This window comes from Aotus nancymaae, unplaced genomic scaffold (genome assembly GCF_030222135.1).
Source record: "Aotus nancymaae isolate 86718 unplaced genomic scaffold, 86718_ANA_hifiasm-v0.15.2.pri h1tg000041l, whole genome shotgun sequence".
Lineage (NCBI taxonomy): Eukaryota > Metazoa > Chordata > Mammalia > Primates > Aotidae > Aotus > Aotus nancymaae.
In genome coordinates, this window is record NW_026988455.1 from 1,854,047 (window position 1) to 1,874,087 (window position 20,041).

Below are 20,041 nucleotides of genomic sequence, written 5' to 3' on the forward strand. Positions count from 1 at the left end.
GAAGCTCACATCCTCGTTGTTTTGTTTTGTTTGTTTGTTTGTTAAGACAGAGTCTCACTCTGTTGCCCAGGCTGGAGTGTGGTGGCGGGATCACAGCTCACTGCAGTCTTGACCTCCCAGGCTCAAGCAATTCTACCTTCTGCCACTTCAGCCTTTCAAGTAGCCAGGACTACAGCCACGAGCCACCACACCCAGCTATTTTTCATATTTTTTGTAGAGACAAAGTCTTGCCATGTGGCCCAGACTGGTCTCAAACTCTTGGACTCAAGCAATCAACTTGCCTCAGCCTCTCAAAGCACTAGGATTACAGACATGAGCCACCGCACCCAGCTAACACCTCCCCAGTCTTACACAGCATTTCCAATGCTTTATTATGAGGACTTTAAAAGCAGGCTATTTTGGCAGAGGATCCTGCAGTCAAGCTCGCTGGACTGGTGGACTGGTGGCAAACACTGCCTTTGTGGCACTGCAGAATGATTGCTTAGACTCCCTGGGAGCTCCTTGGGCTGTGCATCTGGAATGGCCATTTACTGGCTGGCACCCTTTCCATGTCTAGTCTACAGCTAGACTCAGATCCAAGGGTGGTCGAGGTTACAGAGTCTTATACGTGTGATTTGTTAGCATGCACAGTGTCTCATTCAAACTCTTGTCCACCTTTTGCTGTGATCCCAGCACTGTACTGCTTACCTCAAGGCAAACTCCAAGAAGGGCACAAGAAAAACCAGGGGACTGGCCTAAATATGCCAAGGCTTAACTGCTCCCCCATAAGCTCCCACTGCGTTCACGAGGCAATGTAGATGTAGCCATATTTTCAGCCTCTTTTTAGGTAGAGACATGGTTTTGAAGCATTTTGCCTGCGTAACACTCTGAACTGAACATCATCAAGTAGTTACTCAGAATTAATTGGCCCCAGACCCTAAGACTGTTGTTAACACCCGTCACCACCACAGTCCGTATCTGTTTGCGTCCGTTGACATACCTGGGGATTTCAGCAGTCACTGTAGGAGGAAAAAGGGAAATACCCAGCAGGAGGAGGAAGGAGTGAAGAAATGGCGTGAAGTCTTCTGTGGCCCCTAAACTGGGGTTGAGTCCCTGTAGTTAGAAGAGTAAGGGCCAAAACTGAGGGGACTGTTTTCAGTAGAAGCTATGTTTCTGGGTGAGAGTCAGGACCTAACCAAAATGTTTAGAAGCGACTGTGAGACCCTAAAATACAAATTGAGTGGTGTCTGAGACTGGCTGGAAAATGGTGGCTTTGGCTTGGAAACGCAGCGCTTACCATTCTATCCCTATTTGAAATCTAGTGCAGTTCAGGCTCCCTGAGGACTGGTGGCTTTGGGAACATGCAGAGCGACACACTGGCCCATCATGACATCTGTGTGGACAACAGCATCAGTATCAGCTTCAGCAGGTGCAGGAATAGGAGAAGATTGTGAGAGGTGACTTTCTCATCGTGGCTACAGCTAACATACCGGTTTGTGAGGTCCTCTTGAAGATTCCAAAAATAACCAATGTATACTGGGCATGAATATGAATGTTATCCCATTTTGTGGTCACAGAGTAGTGAGGTCAGTGGATATTTGTCTTTGAAATATAAAACATCACCTTATTGTAAAGAAGTTACAGCATCCTGCTCCCTTGAGAATGTGCCAGTCAAATCCAGTCAGTCAGAGGTCACAAGACCCTAACTACGTCGAATCCTGCACAAAGCATTTAGGCTGTCTAATGATAATTGCTTTTGATGTAGCATTTTATGACTAAAATAGACTTATTGAAAAAGCAAATAGCCTTGCTTTCAAGACAAATGAAATATAGGTTTGCCTTTATCACGGGATTACGTATGCGTGGTGACGAGGAGAGGATCTGCATAGAACAGAACATTGGAAGAGTTCCCTCTGCTCACCTAAGACTTTCATCCTGTGCCCTGTGGGCTCCAGCTGCACCCATGGGCTCTTTATGTGAATAATCTGATTGTCCCAGCAACCTTGGCAGAGCCAAGAGCTGAGTGCAGGACTCTCTGACTCTAGTACTCATGTTCTTTCCAATACACTGCTCTGCCTTGTCCTTGTGATAAGCCGGGGTGACCACTCATCCCTGCAGGGAGAAATCTCTAGTAGCCACTTGGCCTTTAACCAGAGGCATCAGGACGCCACTTATCCACTCTCTTTCTGAACCTTTCTGCCTCCTCTTGAGCCCTTTTTCTCACTGCTTTGCAACGCGCCCTCCAAGACACATTCTCTCTGAGCCCCAAACAACTTTCTCCGTGGATCCCTGTAGTCTGAGCTATCTAAATAAGGCCTCTGATTACTTCTTCACCTTTCATATTGAATACCTACTAAGTGCCTTGCATCATGTGAGGTCCAAGGTAAGTAATAGTTCCAGCCTCAGGACGCTTAGGAGGAGCTAACGAACACAAGCCTACTTATGGGAAAATTTATTTTGGAAAAGGATCATGTTAAAAAGAAATCTCCACTGGAAGACTCAACTCAAGAGAGTTGGATTGGAGATGATCCTATGGCCCCCTTGCTTTATTGTTTTGTTTTGTTTTGTTTTTTTATCGCCCAGGCTGGAGTACAGTGGCACAATGTGCTCACTGCAACTTCTGCCTCCTTCAAGCGATTCTCCTGCCTCAGTCTCCTGAGTAGCTGGGATTACAGGTGGGAGCCACCACGCCCAGCTAGTCTTTGTATTTTTAATAGAGACTGGATTTCACCATATTGCCCAGGCTGTTCTCGAACTCCTGACCTCTAGTGATCCACCTGCCTTGGCCTCCCAAAGTGCTGGAATTACAAGCATGAGCCACTGTGCCTGGGCCCCCACCCCTTGTTCTTTCACAATGGCTAACTCCAGGCAGTTGGAGACAGCTACTCTGCAGTAAGCCTCTGGGGGAAGAGGAATTTCCCACTACCCTGCGTGCCCCCTCCTCCCTCCTAACCCGTTTCCAGCCTTCCTGGTAAGGTGTCCTGATAGTCTACAGAATTGTGGTTCTCCTGGCTTTAAAAGTAAAACACAACAGCTGAAGTGTTTATAAGGCCTCAGGAAGTCATGTGTGCTTCAAAACACTGGCATTTTCTTGCTCATAGTAGCCGCTAAGTGGCAGGGGCAGGTGAAGAAAGAAGCCTTGTGGTTTAGCCAGCAGCCAGAATCCCCCCACCCATCTCAAGCTCACTTTGCCCTGGATACTTGGAAAAAGCATAGCTTTCTCTGCGGGGGGTAATGGAGGCTTCTGGAAGCAAGTGCACCTACTGGTTCTGTACAGGATCAACAGCAGCAGCACCACCATCATCACCATCTCTCCTTTGTTTACAACGAAGTCCACAGGCCGCAAGTCCACATCTCAACATGGTGTCTCTGATTCTCCCTCCACACAAAACGTCATCTGTACTCCTCAAATGAGCATCCTTTTTCATAGGAAGTGAGCCTATATGCTCAGAGAATTTTTAAAAATTCTTTATTTATTTTTCTGGCCACAAAAGCAGAGAAGCCTTTATAAACATGATGAAGATGGACTGGAAATAGTATAGCAGTGAACACAGGCTCTAGAACTCAGATAAACCTGAATTTGAATCCTGGTTCTTCCACTTACTGACCATGTAGCCTTAAGAAACTTACTTTCCATCCATGCCTCAGTTTTCTCACTTGTTAACTGGAGTAGCGCCCACCTCATTGGGTTCTTAAGAGGATCAAATGCACCTACCACCCCTACAATAGTGTCTGGCAAGTATTTCATAAATGCCGTTGCTGTTACTAGCAAAGCCAGCTGGAGATGTTAGAGACCAACCACAGAGCAAACTCTCTATCTGATTTTATGGCTGGATGAGAGTCAAGGAAGCTGATTTCTCTAGCTGGAGCTTGGGCTGGGCTCAGGGAAGGGTTGCTACATTTCTGTGTATCAGAGAAATGCATTATTCATGCAGAGGAACCGAGAACAAGCCACTCAAACACTGTGACCACCTCAAAATTGACTACGCCCCTACCCTCAGCAACCCATGGTCATTTTCCCCTAAAGATACATCTCTTTTCAGTCCTAAGCTTGTTTTTATATCCTCTGGACACGGCCTGAGGAATTGCTAGATATAGATTTAAATCTTATACATATATCGTATAAGCATATTGACTTTTAAAACATAATTAATAGCTACGTCAATCTGTTTGGGTGATTGCCAGATAGATAGATAGATAGATAGATAGATAGATAGATAGATAGATAGATAGATAGATAAAAACCCTGTTAAGAAAAAGCCTTGAAAATTATCAGTCCTCCCTCTCTCCCCTCTCAAATACACACACTCTCTCCTCTCAAATACACATGCGTCTTTCTCCTTACATGTGGTAGTTCTCTACCTAGAAGACCGAATTCCACCTGAGATCTCTAGACGGTTTTCTGTATAATTCTCCTTCCCTGCCTGCCCTCTCACTTCTCCAATCTTCTCTTCTTTGCAGGTGGCCACATCAACCCAGCTGTGTCTTTTGCAATGTGTCTCTTTGGACGAATGAAATGGTTCAAATTGCCATTTTATGTGGGAGCCCAGTTCTTGGGAGCCTTTGCGGGGGCCGCAACCCTCTTTGGCATTTACTATGGTGAGTAAGGTCCCTGAGTCCTAAGGTTAGGAAGAGCTGGGCATAATTTGAAAGTCAGAATTACCTGGTAGGAACAGGTGAGAAAAAGTAAGGATGGGAAGCATTCTACAAGTGACAGGAAGTTCTAAATTTGAGAAAATGAGATAATATTACTGTTCCAGCAAATTCGTAGAGCCTCTTAATGAAAATGTCATATCTTAAATGGGGAGCAGAACTTAAAGGAAGCCTGTCTCTGTGCCCAGCCAGCACTACAATATGAACATGCACACAACAAGTAATAGGCCAGTGGCTTCCCCGCTGCTGTCTCTGAGTTGCCAGGGAATGGAGGTGTTTTCTGGTGGCAAAGGTATGACCATCAAGTATTGAGAGAAGGACTCTGGGAAGATGTCTCTGAAGAGACACAGCAGAGATGCAGGCTAGGTGGGAGCCTCACTGCCCTTCTATCAAATAGCCAGGGCTTCCACTCTGTGACAGTCCTCGAGAAAAACGCAGTACTGGTGATAGAACACTCGGACTTCAGGTCTGGCTGTTCAGTAAATACCTGTGTGACTTAAATAAGTCATCTGATTTGACTAGCCTCACTTTCCTCCTCTGGAAAATGAGTGAATTGAATTAGATGACTCTCGAGGCCTTTCAAACTACAAAACCTTGGTGTTCTCATGAAATCAACTGTTAAAGCAGCTCCTTCCTTCTAACCCAAGGTAAGCCTTAATACATTATAATGCCCAAGCTAAAGACCTTAGGAAGTGAAATTTATGAACCAGGCCTTAGAGAAATGGGTCATGGAGGGCTGTGTGTGTGGTGGCTCCCAACACTTTGAGAGGCAGAAGCAGGAGGATCATTTGAGCCCAGGAGTTCAAGACCAGCCTGGGCAACATAGGGAGACCTCGTCTCTTCAAAAAAAATTTTAAATAAGCCAGATGTAGTAACCGATATCTGTAGTCCCAGGAGGCTGAGGTGGGAGGATTGCTTGAGCCCAGATCAAAGCTGCAGTGACCCAGGATCATGTCACTGCACTCTAGCCTGGGCAGCAGAACAAGACCCTGTCTCCAAAAATAAGAAAAAAGAAAAAATGAAAGAAATAGGTTATGGAAAAGGGCTTTTCTCCATAGAGTGTCTTTCTGAGAATTAGAGTCTAAAAGGGATTCAAGACCACACCGGAAATTCAGAGCCCGCTGCTGTGGCAAGAACAGCCTAGGGTCAGGGCTGGCTGTAACAGCGGCTGCCTTACCCCTGGCTCTAGGGGCATCTTCAGGATACTGCAACACCCTCAAATTCTGGAGTGGTATTAAGGGATACTGAGAGCCCTCTGGGAATTACAAATTCTTTCTAGAGCAAGACCAAACCCTGCTTTGGCTTTTAATTGATCTCAAAAACTGCAAGAATTCCCCCAAAAGAGAATTCATTCTCAGGACCCTATTGACAGAGAATTTGTGCCACTTTGGAGTGGGCCATTCAGAGAGGCCACGGGCCTTCTTCCTTTGACCTGTTATCCTGGTATTTGCCTGAGCGTCTTTAAAACTATCATTCCTAGGAAGCAGAGAGAAACAAATGTCATGGCTATGCCAAGCTCAAGCTGAGTGACTGCAGGTGTTTAGTACAAGGCTTGGCGTAGGCCTCCTTCAGCTCTTCTCAGAGAACACTAATGTGCCAGAGCTTTGTCTTTCTTAGATGGACTTATGTCCTTTGCTGGTGGAAAATTGCTGATCGTGGGAGAAAATGCAACAGCACACATTTTTGCAACATACCCAGCTCCATATCTATCTCTGACGAATGCATTTGCAGATCAAGTAAGTACAGATTCAAAAAAGACGTAACTTTGGTAAAAAGATACGCTCTCATAAGGGGAATGCATTGGAGAATTAGAGACCAATGAGAAAGGAGAGGTTGTATTTCCAAAGGCAGAGGTATCTGGGTATAACCCAAGCTTTCTTGATAATCGCTTCACCTTTGCAAGGAGCTGATAACACCAGAAGTTTTCTCCTTCCTCTTCAATACATACACTTGTTTCACATTAGTTGAGATCCAGAAAAGAGTGAATGGCTAAACATTTCAACCCCTGTAGACACAAATGGAGTTCATTTCCCTATTGTTTCTCTTGAACATGTGGTCTAAGTGTGGAGGTCACAAAAGAAGACATTTCTATTTCAAATCAAAGACTGGGAAGGGTGGTAGTTGAGCCTACGGTATCATCGATCCTCTCTGTCTCACCATGTGCATAGGTTTATTTATTTAAACTCTCAAGGTGGCTAGAAGTATCTCTGCCTTATTGACATTTAAACAAGCTTCTGCCACCCAAGCATACTATAGTGTAACCAACAGCACACCTATCTGGTCAGTTTATGGCAGGACTAACATTGTCAACTCAAAAGACTCTTCTTCCCTTACTGTGTCCCAGAAAGGCTGCTGGTCATCTTGGCCAGGGCAGTGGAAGGAAGGCTATGTTTTTCAGTATCTCTAAGTTCTTCTCCTATAATCAGGACTTATACGGTGGGGCAGATCAGAACGGGCATGTGCATAAAATGGGTCTTCCAGTTCATCATCTATGCGTACTTCCATTCAACGTAGGGATGAAAAACTATGCCCTCACGTCCTTAGCCTTTTTACTTTCCACTTCAATCAATAAATCAAATAGGCAACAAGTGTTTATTAAAAACTCACTATGTGCTTGGCCCTGTGTCTGGGGCTTGAAAGACTGACAAGTAAATGTGAGTTGTAAAGACCCAAGATGCAGAGTCTGAATGCTTGAATTAAAATATCTGTTCTGCCTCTGACTTCCTTAGTGGCTTCAGCAAACTACCAAACTTCTTGGGTTGCAAGTTTTTCACTTGTAAAATGGGGATAATATGAGCTGTCATGAAGTTACTTATGAGGATAAAAAGAATAATAATAGGAAAATGCATTATAAACAATATCTGCCCAGAAGTGTAGAATCTAGTTGAAGAGCATTGAATAAGGAAACAATGCAAAATAAGATATAATTATATAGGGCTGGACACGGTGGTTCACATCTTAATCCCTGCATTTTGGGAGGCCAAAGTGGGCAGGTCACTTGAGCCCAGGAGTTTACTACCAGCCTGGGCAACATGGCAAAACCCTGCCGCTACCAAAAATACAAAAATTAGCCATGTGTGGTCGTGCTTGCCTGTAGTCCCAGCTACCTAGAAGGCTGAGGTTGGAGGACAGCTTGCATCCAGGAGTTGGAGGCTGCAGTGAGCTATGATCGCACCACTACACTTCAGTCTGGGCAAAAAGAAAAGAAAAGAAAAAAATATATAATTAGATAGCAAAGTGGAGTATAGGAGCCATATTATAATAGAAATTTGAAGTGGAGAGCCTGGAAGAGGTAGAATAATAGAAAAAGTTTCAGTGGAAAAGATACAGAGAGATGTGGCTGCCAGGAAAAAAAAAAAAAAGGAATGTTACCATAAGCTGCAGTAATAAAGCATTGTATTCGGGTGAAGTAGTTGAAGGTCTTATTCTGCTCAGTACTGTGAGTGTTAGACTCACTTCCAAATATTACCCTTGTAGGGGATAAGCTATTGAAGAAGAAGAACCTGAAAAGGTAATGATGTTGCACAAGCACTGGGTGGAGAAGAGGTCTATGTGGTCTACATAAGAGGTGTGGGGTGTGGGTGGGGAGGGAGAAGTGATGTGATAGCACACGACAGTAGCTGTCAAAGATCTGAAGGGATGTCAAGTGGGAAAGAGATTAGAATTGATATATATGCACCTTCTACCCCCAAGGAGACTTGGTGGAACCATAATGCCTGGTACATAATAGGTGCCCAAAAAATACTTATTAAATGAATAGATGAGTCCACAAATGAATGAAATTATGGTCAAATAAAGTTACATGTGACAGAAGGAAGACTTTTCTAGAAACAAGGCTGAGCTAAAAATAGGCCCTGTTGCCCCAGGACAAGAGTCACTGGGGGTGTTAGACGCTGGACTATTCCTCCACTTCTCAGGGGTGGGGATGGAGGGATTCTTGAGGAGATTCAAACATCAGATGGTGAACACTGTGGGATGCATCACCTTCCAGCTCCTTTCTAGCTCAGAGACTAGATGAGCTGGTTAGAAATGGAAGGAGTTTTCCAACTACAGAACACTGGAGTTATTTGAAGGAAGAGGGCAGGAGGGTAGTTGTTTCATAAACTAGGATGAGCAATACAGGAACAGGTATGAGGAAGGAAGAGCAAAGGGAGGAGGAGGAAGTTTCTGAAGGCAAGATGACCGGGCTCCCTGACCTCTGGGTATCAGTCTGTTAAGAGAGGGAGATGGACAAGGCAATTTTTTTCTAGCTTCAAAGCACCAGGAGTCTATTCTCATAGGCAGCTCAGGAAGGACAGGGAGTGAGGGACCTTTTAAACCTTAAGTGCCCACACAGACCTAGAGCAACTAACTGTATTTGCTGAGCCAATAAGGGTACCAAGGGGTTCTCCAGAATAAACTCTGGGACGGATAACAGTCGCAAAGTTTCTTGGGGTTACTGTCACCATTCAGTTCAGGCCAAATGCACCTTATAATGAAGAAGATAGGAATGAAGTAAAGAACTGTTGAAGGACTTTGGAAATTTCTCATGTGAATTAAGCTCACTTCTGTTGGAGACAAGAGAGGAAGAATGCTGACTGTCTCAAACCCTGACTTCAATTAGAAAGAACTCTGTCTTTGTTCCTTACGATTTGGACCCACAGCCACTTCCCTGTAGTCTCGGGCTGTTCCGAGGATCTGGGGAGTAAAGAGAAGCCTCATTTGCATATATTTTCAGCCCAGAGAGACCCCTCACCACTGAGTCCTGAGCGGTGCCTGCCTCCTTCCTATAGACACATCCTTGCTTCCCTCCTGAGAGTCTTCAGGTCTCAGGGGTTTCCCCGACACAAGGCCACACCAAGGACAGAATACTGGCATGAGCCTTCCTCAAAATCTGCGGTCCACAGGGAGACCCGGTCCTGGCCCTGCCTCTTACCATGAGTTTGCCCTTTTGCTAGTTACTGAGAACCTTCCAAAGCCTCAGTTTAGTCTTCTGATAAGTGGCGTTAATAACATCTGACTAATACACCACGGCAATAAAATACGTGGTACATACTAGGCAGTCAACAAGAAGTAATTTCTCTGCCTTTAGCCAACCTTCTCTTCCTCCTGACCTTCCTCCCTCTCTCTCTTTCTTCCACCTTTGTTCTTCTAAAGGGATCTTGTAGAATTTCACACATTTTCCAATTCCTGTCATCAAGATGTTTCACCAAGTCTTCTGGTCACAAGGAAATTGCTAGGTATCTAGCCTGTATCTCTTCTTTTATTTTTTTTTATTTTTATTTTTATTTTGAGACGGAGTCTCACTGCGTTGCCCAAGCTGGAGTGCAGTACAGTGGCCTGATCTCAGCTCACTACAACCTCCACCTCCTGGGTTCAAGCGATTTTCCTGCCTCAGCCTTCTGAGTAGCTGGGATTACCAGCGTGCACCACCACTCCAAGCTAATTTTTGTATTTTCAATAGAGACAGGGTTTCCCCATGTTGGCCAAGCTGGTCTCAAACTCCCGACCTCATGATGCATCCACTTCAGCCTCCCAAAGCTGTCCTGATCAACGCTGACCTTCATACTATATTCTGAGCTTTCCTCATGATGCATACGCTTCAGCCTCCCAAAGCTGTCCTGATCAACACTGACCTTCATACCATATTCTGAGCTTTCTTCATTGTGTCCTTGTCTCAGAGTGAGTTGGCAATTCCTCTAAGGTCTGTGGTTTTTAAGCCCATTACCATCTACATAGTCAAGTAGAAAAAGCAAATATTAGAAAACCCTGATGCTCTTGGGAGGCCGAGGCAGGTGGATCATGAGATCAAGAGATCGAGACCACCCTGGCCAACATGATGAAAGCCCGTCTCTACTAAAAATACAAAAATTAGTCGGGCACGGTGGCGTGCACCTGTAGTCCCAGCTACTCAGGAGGCTGAGGCAGGAGAATTGCTTGAACCCAGGAGGTGGAGGTTGCAGTGAGCGGAGATCGTGCCACTGCATTCCAGCCTGGCCACACAGCGAGATTCCGTCTCAAAAAAAAAAGAAAACCCTGATGCTCTAACCATTAGAAAACGCTGAAGGCTCTCTGTATTCCTTAGGCTTTGGAGGGAGTTCCGAAAACTGCCAATTATCAGTCAGTCAACACCCAACAGAGCTCTTGGCCATCACAGCCATATTTTTAGGTCACCTTATCTCAAGATTACTAAATTGTTTAGCTCTAAATATTGATAAAGCATTTTCCATGGTTTAATTAATAATCAATCATTTATTCACTCAATAACTACTTACTGGGCACCTACTTAGCCAGGTACAGCTCTGCACTCTTTCTTCAACGAGTTCAGAGCCTGAGTCTCAATCTAACAAGTAAACAGATATTCTTTTGCAGAGTGACAAGGACAGTGATAGAACAAAAGTCAGAATTCCACGGAAGCCCAGAGGCGGGAGCTTTTACTCTGCAGGAGACAGATGGAGAAGGCTTCCTAAAGAAGAGTGCTCTTGGGGGAACATGTGTCTTTTAATTTAATTAAAAGTTCTTTTAATATTTTTATTTTGGAAAGCAGGTGAAATGATAATGAACTTAAACTTTAAAATCAGTTGCCTGATTCCCATCCCGATTCTTCTGCTTACAAGTTTGACATTGGGCAAGTTACTGAGAACAGGTCTGAACCTTGTTCTACCCAAGTTTTCTTATCTATAAGCTGAGAATAAAAGCAAGATTTACCTCACAGCATTATTAGGAAGTTTGAACGTGATAAGGCATATGAAGTACCTGACACATAATAAGTGTTCTAAGTGTTCAATAAATAATAGCTATCATTTAACTGTTAAAGTAAAATAGCAGTTTGGAAAATTAAGAACATAGAAACCAACTATCACTGGCCAGTTCAGAATACCTATTATCACTTTTGTTCATTGTCTCAAATTTTTTTTTAATGTGTGATTTAAATACAGTCAACCCTACAAATCCATGGATTCTGCATCCATGGATTTAACCAACCATGGGTCAAGAATATTTTTTTAATTTGCATTTGTATTGGACATGTACAAACTTTTTTTCTCTTGTCATTATTCCCTAAATTATACCGTATTTACATTATATTAGGTATTATAATAATCTAGAGATGATTTAAAGTATACAGGAGGATGTGTACAGGTTATATCAAATAATATACAATTTTAAATTAGGGACTTGAACATCCATGGATTTTTGGTATTTGTAGGAAGTCCTGGAACCAAACCCCAACAGATACCAAGGGACCGCTGTATAAAACACAAAGCACGTACAAATTTTTTCACTTAATGTCATAAGCATTTTTATATATTAGTACATAGCTTCCATGTTTATAGTTTTTAATAGCTATATAGTAGACCATAAAAAAAGAGTAAAAGTTTCCAGTTTTTCAGTACTATAAATTTTGCTAAAGTGAACATTTAAAAATAATTTTTCCATGATTTAGATTATTTCAATGCTGTAATTCTCAAATATCAAACAGCATCAAATTGTATAAATAAATTCATGTTTTGGAATACATAGTGCTAAATTATTGCTGAATTTCCTTTTAAAAGCATAGTACTTATTTAGATCTATTCGAAAAGCCTGAAATAACTGCTACCCTTTTTCTAACATTTGGTTATTGTTTGCATTTATTTTATTACAAATGAGTTTTTACCACTGGTTTCCTAATTCTTTTTTTTCCTTTTTTAGAATTTTCGGTTCATTTCCTTTGCACATTCATCTATTAGTATCTCACATAGCTTTTCTCACCAATTTGAACAGCCTTTCATTCATTTTCCTGTCTGCAGCTTGCCTTTCTACTTAGCTCAGTGGTAGCTTAGAAAGACAGTGTGGTGTTAAGATAACAGTCTCGAGAGCCAAACTTTCTGGATCCAAACCCGACTGCCACCTACTAAGTGTGGGCTTGGGCGGGTAAGCAATCTGTAAACGAGAATTATATTAGCATCTCCTCTAGAATCACTGTGGAAAGAAGAGAGATGCACAATGTACTCACCCAGTACATGCCAGTTATTACTCGGCATATCGTTAGCAGAGAAGGGGTGGTTTTGAGGCATGTAGGTGAACAGAATGCAGGCTAAAGCCCTGACTCAGCTTCTCCCCCTCCAGGTGGTGGCCACCACGATACTCCTCATGATTGTCTTTGCCATTTTCGACTCCCGAAACTTGGGAGCCCCCAGAGGCCTAGAGCCCATTATCATCGGCCTCCTGATCATTACCATTGCTTCCTCCTTGGGACTGAACAGCGGCTGTGCCATGAACCCAGCTCGAGACCTGAGTCCCAGACTTTTCACTGCCTTGGCAGGCTGGGGGTTTGAAGTCTTCAGGTAAGTCACAATGGTGGGGAGGAGACAGACAGAGTCGTGCTACGCCTTGCCAGTGGGGCTTGGCTTTGACATGGAGATCCAAACGACAAGGTTAACTGTATACTCTGGTCATAAATGTGGGACATTTCACTGATATTTTGTGGTGTGATGGTGTGTGTGTGTGTGTGTGTGTGTGTGTGTGTGTGTGAGAGAGAGAGAGAGAGAGAGAGAGAGGAGCTAGAGAGAAGCGGCTCTAGGTAAATTCAATGGCTATAAACCTGTCCCACATAATAATAATCCCTCAATTGGTATATGATTTTATGTGAACATTTTAACTGTATAACTTGTCTGCAGATTCACTATGTGACAAAGTTGGACTAGAATTTGCATCCTCTGATGCCACTCAGGGCTCAGTTTCGTGAATCACTTGACCTATACTTCATTTATTCAACAGATATTTGTTGGGCGTTATCTATGCTTTAGTAACTGTGCTAAGCAAGGAAATTTCAAATCAGCAAAAGCACTTGCCTTGAGCAATATAGTAAGTGCTCTGGCAACCCCTAAAAGTGCTACAGGAACACAGATAATGAGTGACTAACTGCCAGGGGAGCTGGGAAAGACGTAACTGCAGATGTGAGAGCTGAAATGGTTCTTGAGATATGCATAGGAACTTTCTGATAGGACAGACATAAGATTGAGCCTCTGCCTGGGAAACGCCAAGACTCCACACTTTCTACCTCAGAACGTGCTGAGGAAATATGCCAACTGTTGGTACCTATCTTCCAAGACAAACTTTGCCCCTTCACTCCTTCCTGCTTTCTCTGCATGAAGTCACAGAGGCCCCTCCTCATCAACCCCTGGCACCTCCCTATGGCGAAGGAGCTCACTTTGGTTTATTAGGAAACAGAGCTCTACCATGGAGAAAAGAGGTAGGAAAAACATGTGTGAGCTTAATTCTAGTTTAATGTTTCCTGTGAGAACAAAGGACGTGAGCGTTCCCAAATGATGACCTAGACATAGAGTCATCAGAGTTTGGGCTGCCTTTCACCAGGGTGAAAAGCTGTTAAAATAACTGGTACCATTCAGATCACCACCACAGATAACACTCAGAACCATCTCTAGAGTGTAAGTACCACGAGGATCTTGACAGCCTCTTCCCTGATGTATCCACAGTACCTAGAACAGGGTGTAGCTCATAGAAAGGCTCAATAAAAAGTTATTGAATAACAGAAAGAATAAATTCTATGTGCTGGACACCTCCTTGGAGCTGAAGGATGCAAAGCAACTCAGTCAACATTCCCCGTCCTCAAGAAATTGACAATGCAATAAATTTCCTAAAACAGCAGTTCTCAACCAGAGGTGGGCAAATGTTACCCAGGGCATTTTTTGGTTGTCACAACTGGAGCTGGGGGATGGGGATGCTACTGGCACCTAATGGGTAGAGGCCAGGAATGCGACTAACCATCCTACGAAGCATACAGCAGAACCCCCACAACCAAGAATTATTCAGTCCAAAATGTTAATAGGGTTGTGATTGAGAAATTCTGCCCTAGAACATGAGAAGGTCCCCAACTACGAAAGATCTCTTATATCCTTCCAATGGAGCATCAGAAACATATGTCCTAAGGATCTCATTATTCCCAGAGCCCAGAATTAGCCTATGAGTTTCCCTTAATTCTGAGACTCTGACTTTACAGAGTCTCAGGAGACCACGCTCTTCCCCAACCCACTTTGAGCCCCCCTTGGTGATTCATTCAAAAGCCAAAGAGTCATGGTGGTTCCAAAACAGGTGGAGATCTTGCCCAATGTCTTCTTGCTCTGTTAAGTCTATGTTAGGAGAGCCCATTTGGGGGAAATGCTGGAATCACCTAATGTCCCACGACCTTAGCTAGCATCAGGGTCTTTTCCCTTCATGCAGTCATTTATTCATTCATGCAGTGACTTGATCTCTTACTCAAAGCTCTCTGCTAAGATGGTAAGACCTAGTTTCTATCCTTCACTGTTTAATTTATATTCTACTTAAAGAGGTTATTGCAGAAGCTCTTGTACAAGGTCGAAGCAGTCAAGTGCCATTAAAGAGATTTAACTAATTAACTCCAGGAGTTGAGAGGTCTACAGTTCCAAATTTAAGAATTATGGGAGTGAAAGTGGGAGCATTTATAATATTTGGATATGTTTAAATAGACAACAGGGGGGATATCTCAGAGAGAACCCTTATTTAAAGACACAACATTAACATCACAAGTGATCTAGTCTAGCTGGAAGGATGCAAAAATAAGGTTGAAGCGGGCAGTTGTCAGACTATAGAGGACCTGGACTCCTAGAATGAGAATTTTGGTTTTTTTCTGCTCCCTATTCTGTAGGTGATAAGGAGCCACAAAGTATTTGGGGCAAAGTTTAACCGGTTTAGAATATCAATTTAGCAAAATTAATCTGGTCTTATCCTATAAGACTGATTGAAAAAGCAGAGAGTGGGGAAGGAGAAACCCATTAGGAAAGAGCTGGTTGGCTGGTAATCCTCAATCAAAAAGTATTCCCCAAAACCTTTGATGGGTAACAGGCTTCCAAAGCGTCCTTAGAGTGTCTCATTTTCTCAGAGTTCTATGTCCAAAGGAAATCCCTCAATAGATATCCTAGCTTGGACCTACATCTAAGGTCTTAGAAAAAACCAAGGCTACCTTATTCCCAGGTCCCCACATACCCCTGAAAGGCAGGCAGTGGAATGATGGCAGGGAGAGTGAGGCGCCAGAGGGTCTGATAAGAGCAAGAGTCAACAGACCCTGGCCGATTCTTGCTTTTTCCTTTAAATGTTAAGACGTTTCCCATCAAAGTTCTCTCAACTTACTCACATTAGGATGTTAATGACTTCATCAGTGAAAGCTCTTGGGAGTATTATTAAATCTTTAAAATAGTTGACCCAAAGTAATGAATTCCTAAAGACGGTCCCTAGACAGTTAACATAGACATGTTCCTGGCATCCCCTGAATCATAGTGTGCAAATGATCACTACTCTGTTTGCATAAAGGACCGGGCTGTGCAGGTAACCACATCTGAGCTCCTCCATTCGTGACTTGTGAACCTGACATAACCTGCCCAGCCTGATAAATGAAAAAGCATCTACCCAGTGAAAGGAGGACATGCATCCTGGCTGACACTTTGGACTGTCATCTGCTAAAGGACAGGAAGAGATTTGCTGTAAAAGGAAATGATGGACCCAATAGGTAGCTTATACTCATATCATGTGCTGAGCTCTAGAGAAGCCTCCAAGTCTTTACGGCCAAATGGGAGAAGCGGCCACCCTCCATGTCTCTCCCCTAGAAAAACCCATCTGGATTTGGGGCCTGGGGAAGGGCGCTGTGACTGTGGCAGTGTAGCATCCTCACTCCCATGTGGTAAGAGTGACATCTGGTGGCTGCCATGCTCAGGCTCAGTGCTCTTCCATCAACTCTGCATGGGCAATGGAAGACCTAGAGACCACTTAGATGCTCCAGGTGGAAGGGACCACACAGATGGAGGTTCTACCATAGGGAACAGGGGTGGGAGGTGATTTGCTCAAAAACTTCTAGATAATCTTGAGATTAGAACTAGTCTTATGGATTCTAGGACAGGGTTCTTGTTTTCTGCTTATTTCCTTTATTCTTTCTAATCAAAATTGGAGATACACAAAAGGCCACATGGAACCTTTGTGTAGTTATGAAGCATAATGATGAAAATAACAGCAATGGGTCCTTCTAGAATCCAACTAGAACACTGAAATTCTCACATGCCTCTGGGTACTCCTCTTGTCTCCTACCTCCTCAGCATTTATCCTGAAGTTTCATGCTTACTATTCCCCCACTTTCTAAAAACAGTTTTATCCTAAATGTATATATCCTTCAACAATATACTGTATACTTTTCTTTGCTTGTGAGTATTCCTGATACTTTCTAAGAAATTATTTACATGTATTTTCTCTCTCCGAAGAAGATGGTGACAACCCCCAAAGACACCTGCTTTTCCCCAGAACTATAGCTTTGCTGTAATGTACAGACATTGAGGATTTCTGGAAGAGAGAGAGTTAGGGCGTGACAGCCTTATCAGAGGGTAGCTTCAAGTTATGACCTTAAAAAATAAGTATCGATTTAAATTACATTTAGTAGGCAATTCACACATCCACCTTAGATTTTTAAAAAATTCATTCATCGATTGACAAACATTTCCTGATTGTTTAATTTGATTGTCCTCATACACTAATGATGCCCAGAAATCTCTCCACATTCTACCTGTAATCCACAGGCATCATTATTTCAAGATGAGGGCAAGGCAATTCCTGAGTAACTGACCTGATCTTTACTAGGGGCCCTCAATCTTGACCATGGGCTCAGGCAGCAACTTTTCTAAAAGGAAAATAAATAAGACATAATATCTCACAAATATTAGTCGGACAATGAAACATACCATCTAAAATCAGGTGTAGTGGAAAATCAAGGGTGACAGCTGCCATGCTATAGTGAGCTCCCTTGTACTTAGTTCTTGCTGAATTAAGAGGGACCCATGAGCATGAGAAAGGCTAACAAGTAAGTGAAAAACTAGACAGTAATACCAGGAGGAAGGCCAAGAAATGTAGCACTAATTTCTCGTTTGATTTCAGAGCTGGAAACAACTTCTGGTGGATTCCTGTAGTGGGCCCTATGGTTGGTGCTGTCATAGGAGGCCTCATCTATGTTCTTGTCATTGAAATCCACCATCCAGAACCTGAGTCAGTCTTAAAGGCAGAACAATCTGAGGACAAACCAGAGAAATATGAACTCAGTGTCGTCATGTAGTGGCATGCTCAGTTCTGGATTTGCAATTGGTTTGGGATTCTCTTCAGAAACATGGCATCTAAGTGTCTGTGTTTTTGCAAGCCTAGGGTGGAATCCACCCAGTTTTCTCTGCTAGCCACATGGGACATCTAATCGGAAAACACCTGAGTAAAAGTCTGGAAACACTAACCACTTTTCTACCAGTGTCCCCCACCCCCGCCCCCGAGAATCACACTGACCATCCCCCGAAACAGCCTTCTCTCCTGCCCTGCTTATCTCATCCTCGATGGGAATTCTTCCTAGGTAAGCACTAATAATTTGGCATCCTGACAACAGTCTCATTTGAGTGGTCTCAGCTGTACTATCTGTTTGAAATAGTGCCACCAAAACGCTTTTCTTCAATATCAACAAAGATTACATTCTGACTATCAACCAAACCCTAAGGTGAAAGACAAAACCATGGTTTCAGTCAACATATTCATGAATTAGGGAGCTAATGGGTTAAGCCTCTAGTTACGCTGTGCTACTGGACTTGTATAAATACTGATATTCTCCAAACCTAGTGATGTAGGAAGCAAGAAAATGCAGCTGGAAAGCACAGGGGAGGACATTGTGGCATTCAGAAACTGCAGGAGACAAGATGAATTTGAGAAGCCAAATGGAATTTTTAATGGAAACCATTTATCAGATTAATCTCTTGCTCTCCTGCATTTTAGAGGACACCAATTAATTTCCTGGTCTTTAGTATATAATAACCTAAAATACAATTGTAACCTCAGTCATGAAAAATACATCACTCTGTCTTTTTAGCTCAAATGTATTTTCCTAATTGCCCACTTGAGAACAGACATTTGACAAGTTATATCAACGACTGTGCTTGTCCATCATTTTACACATGCCCTAGAAGCCAAAACCGAAAGCCACTAGATCCTGGTCTAGCTGAATCTGCAGAGTGGGAAGTCCCCAAAGAGGTAATATTAGCTTATTGGGCTTCACAATTCACAAGGCACTTTCACCCACATTATCTGATTTAATTCTCATAATGTCTATCTGAGGCAAATGCCACATTGCCCATTTTTCAGATAAAGAAACTAAGTCTTAGAGAAGTTGAGTTGTCCAAGAGCACATGGAAAGTTGAACATTATCTAATGCATTCCTCTACCTTTCAGAAGATTAGTAGCTGGGTGAGAATTTTTGCCAAATCTTTCTGGCTGGCCAGAAGTGGAATTGGCAGCTTCCAGAATATATACAGCTCTGAACATAATGTTCCTCAATCTTAAGATGCAAAGACACTCATTGTCTGGATTTATTCCCACACTTGCTGAGTACAGATGGAGGAAAGCAGTAGCAATTTAATCATACCTTTCATTTTTGATAAACATTATCAGAAGGCCTCCCTTCCCAAGCCACCTTTGGTCTTGCTAAGTCTTGATCTTCCTTCCTGCCAGCCCCAAACATTCCATTCAGGGCATTTCCTCCAGTTCAGTCTTTTCCCCTTGAAGTTCTCTAATGGATGTTACTTCTGACAAAAGACCGCCTGTGAGTTGCAAGCACCAGGGGATGCTCTACATCAAGGGATGCGCCTTCAGTCAAACAGTCAAAAAGCCTGGCATTCCCAAAGGCATGAGGTTTCCCAACTGCTTCGTGCTGATAACAGAACAACAGAAAGCAAATGTGAAATGTTTCTGATGACTTAGGTTCTACAATCTATGGACAAAGGGGATTTTTTTCTGGGTTTGAAGCTACCTGGATATTTCCTATTTGAAATAAAATTGTTGGGTCACGGCTGGTTGGTTGGTTGTTTTTTGCAAGTATTGAGATTACTAACTACATTTAGTTCAGAGGTTGTCTATTGTGTCTACAAATTTGAATTTCCTGGAGGAATTTTTAAAAAATACTAGCGCCCAGCTGGTCCTTTGTAAACATCTCAGGTGATTCTAAAAATGCAGAAAGGGTTGAGAACATTGAATTGGGTAAATCACATGGGTCTAAGGTTTCTCCGACCATGTCCAGTAGTGGCCAGGTAATTCCTGGCAGGATTCCAGAGTCTTGGGATCCTCATGGATTAGACCAATGGTTTTCCTCCCTCCCTACTTCTCAAGGAAACATGTGGCAATATTTGGAGAATTTTATGGTTATCGTAACTTGGAAGGGGATGCTAATGGCCTCTAGTGGCTAGAGGCCAGGGATGCTGCCAAACATCCTTCAATGCAAAGGCAACCCTCAGAACACATAATTATTTGGCCTAAAATGTCAATAACGCTGAGGTTGGGACACGCTGGAGTCGAGGAACGGTTGGGAGGAGAGCAAGAGAAGACAATGAAATCCTGCACTTTGATT

The 20,041-nt window shown here is 43.1% G+C and overlaps 1 protein-coding gene across 2 annotated transcripts in view; it reads left to right on the top strand.

Moving 5' to 3' along the window:
- AQP9 (aquaporin 9) overlaps window positions 1-19,487 on the top strand; it is a 44,307-nt gene extending 24,820 nt beyond the window's left edge. Inside the window, exons 3-6 of one of the 2 annotated variants that reach the window (XM_021666208.2) lie at window positions 4,441-4,578; window positions 6,250-6,368; window positions 12,721-12,938; window positions 17,548-19,487. In XM_021666208.2, the coding sequence (XP_021521883.1) occupies window positions 4,441-4,578; window positions 6,250-6,368; window positions 12,721-12,938; window positions 17,548-17,722 (650 nt within the window). In that variant the 3' untranslated portion in view covers window positions 17,723-19,487. The remainder of the gene's footprint in view (window positions 1-4,440; window positions 4,579-6,249; window positions 6,369-12,720; window positions 12,939-17,547) is intronic. The other variant, XM_021666209.2, reaches the window with a different exon arrangement.
- The last annotated feature ends 554 nt before the right edge of the window (window positions 19,488-20,041 follow it).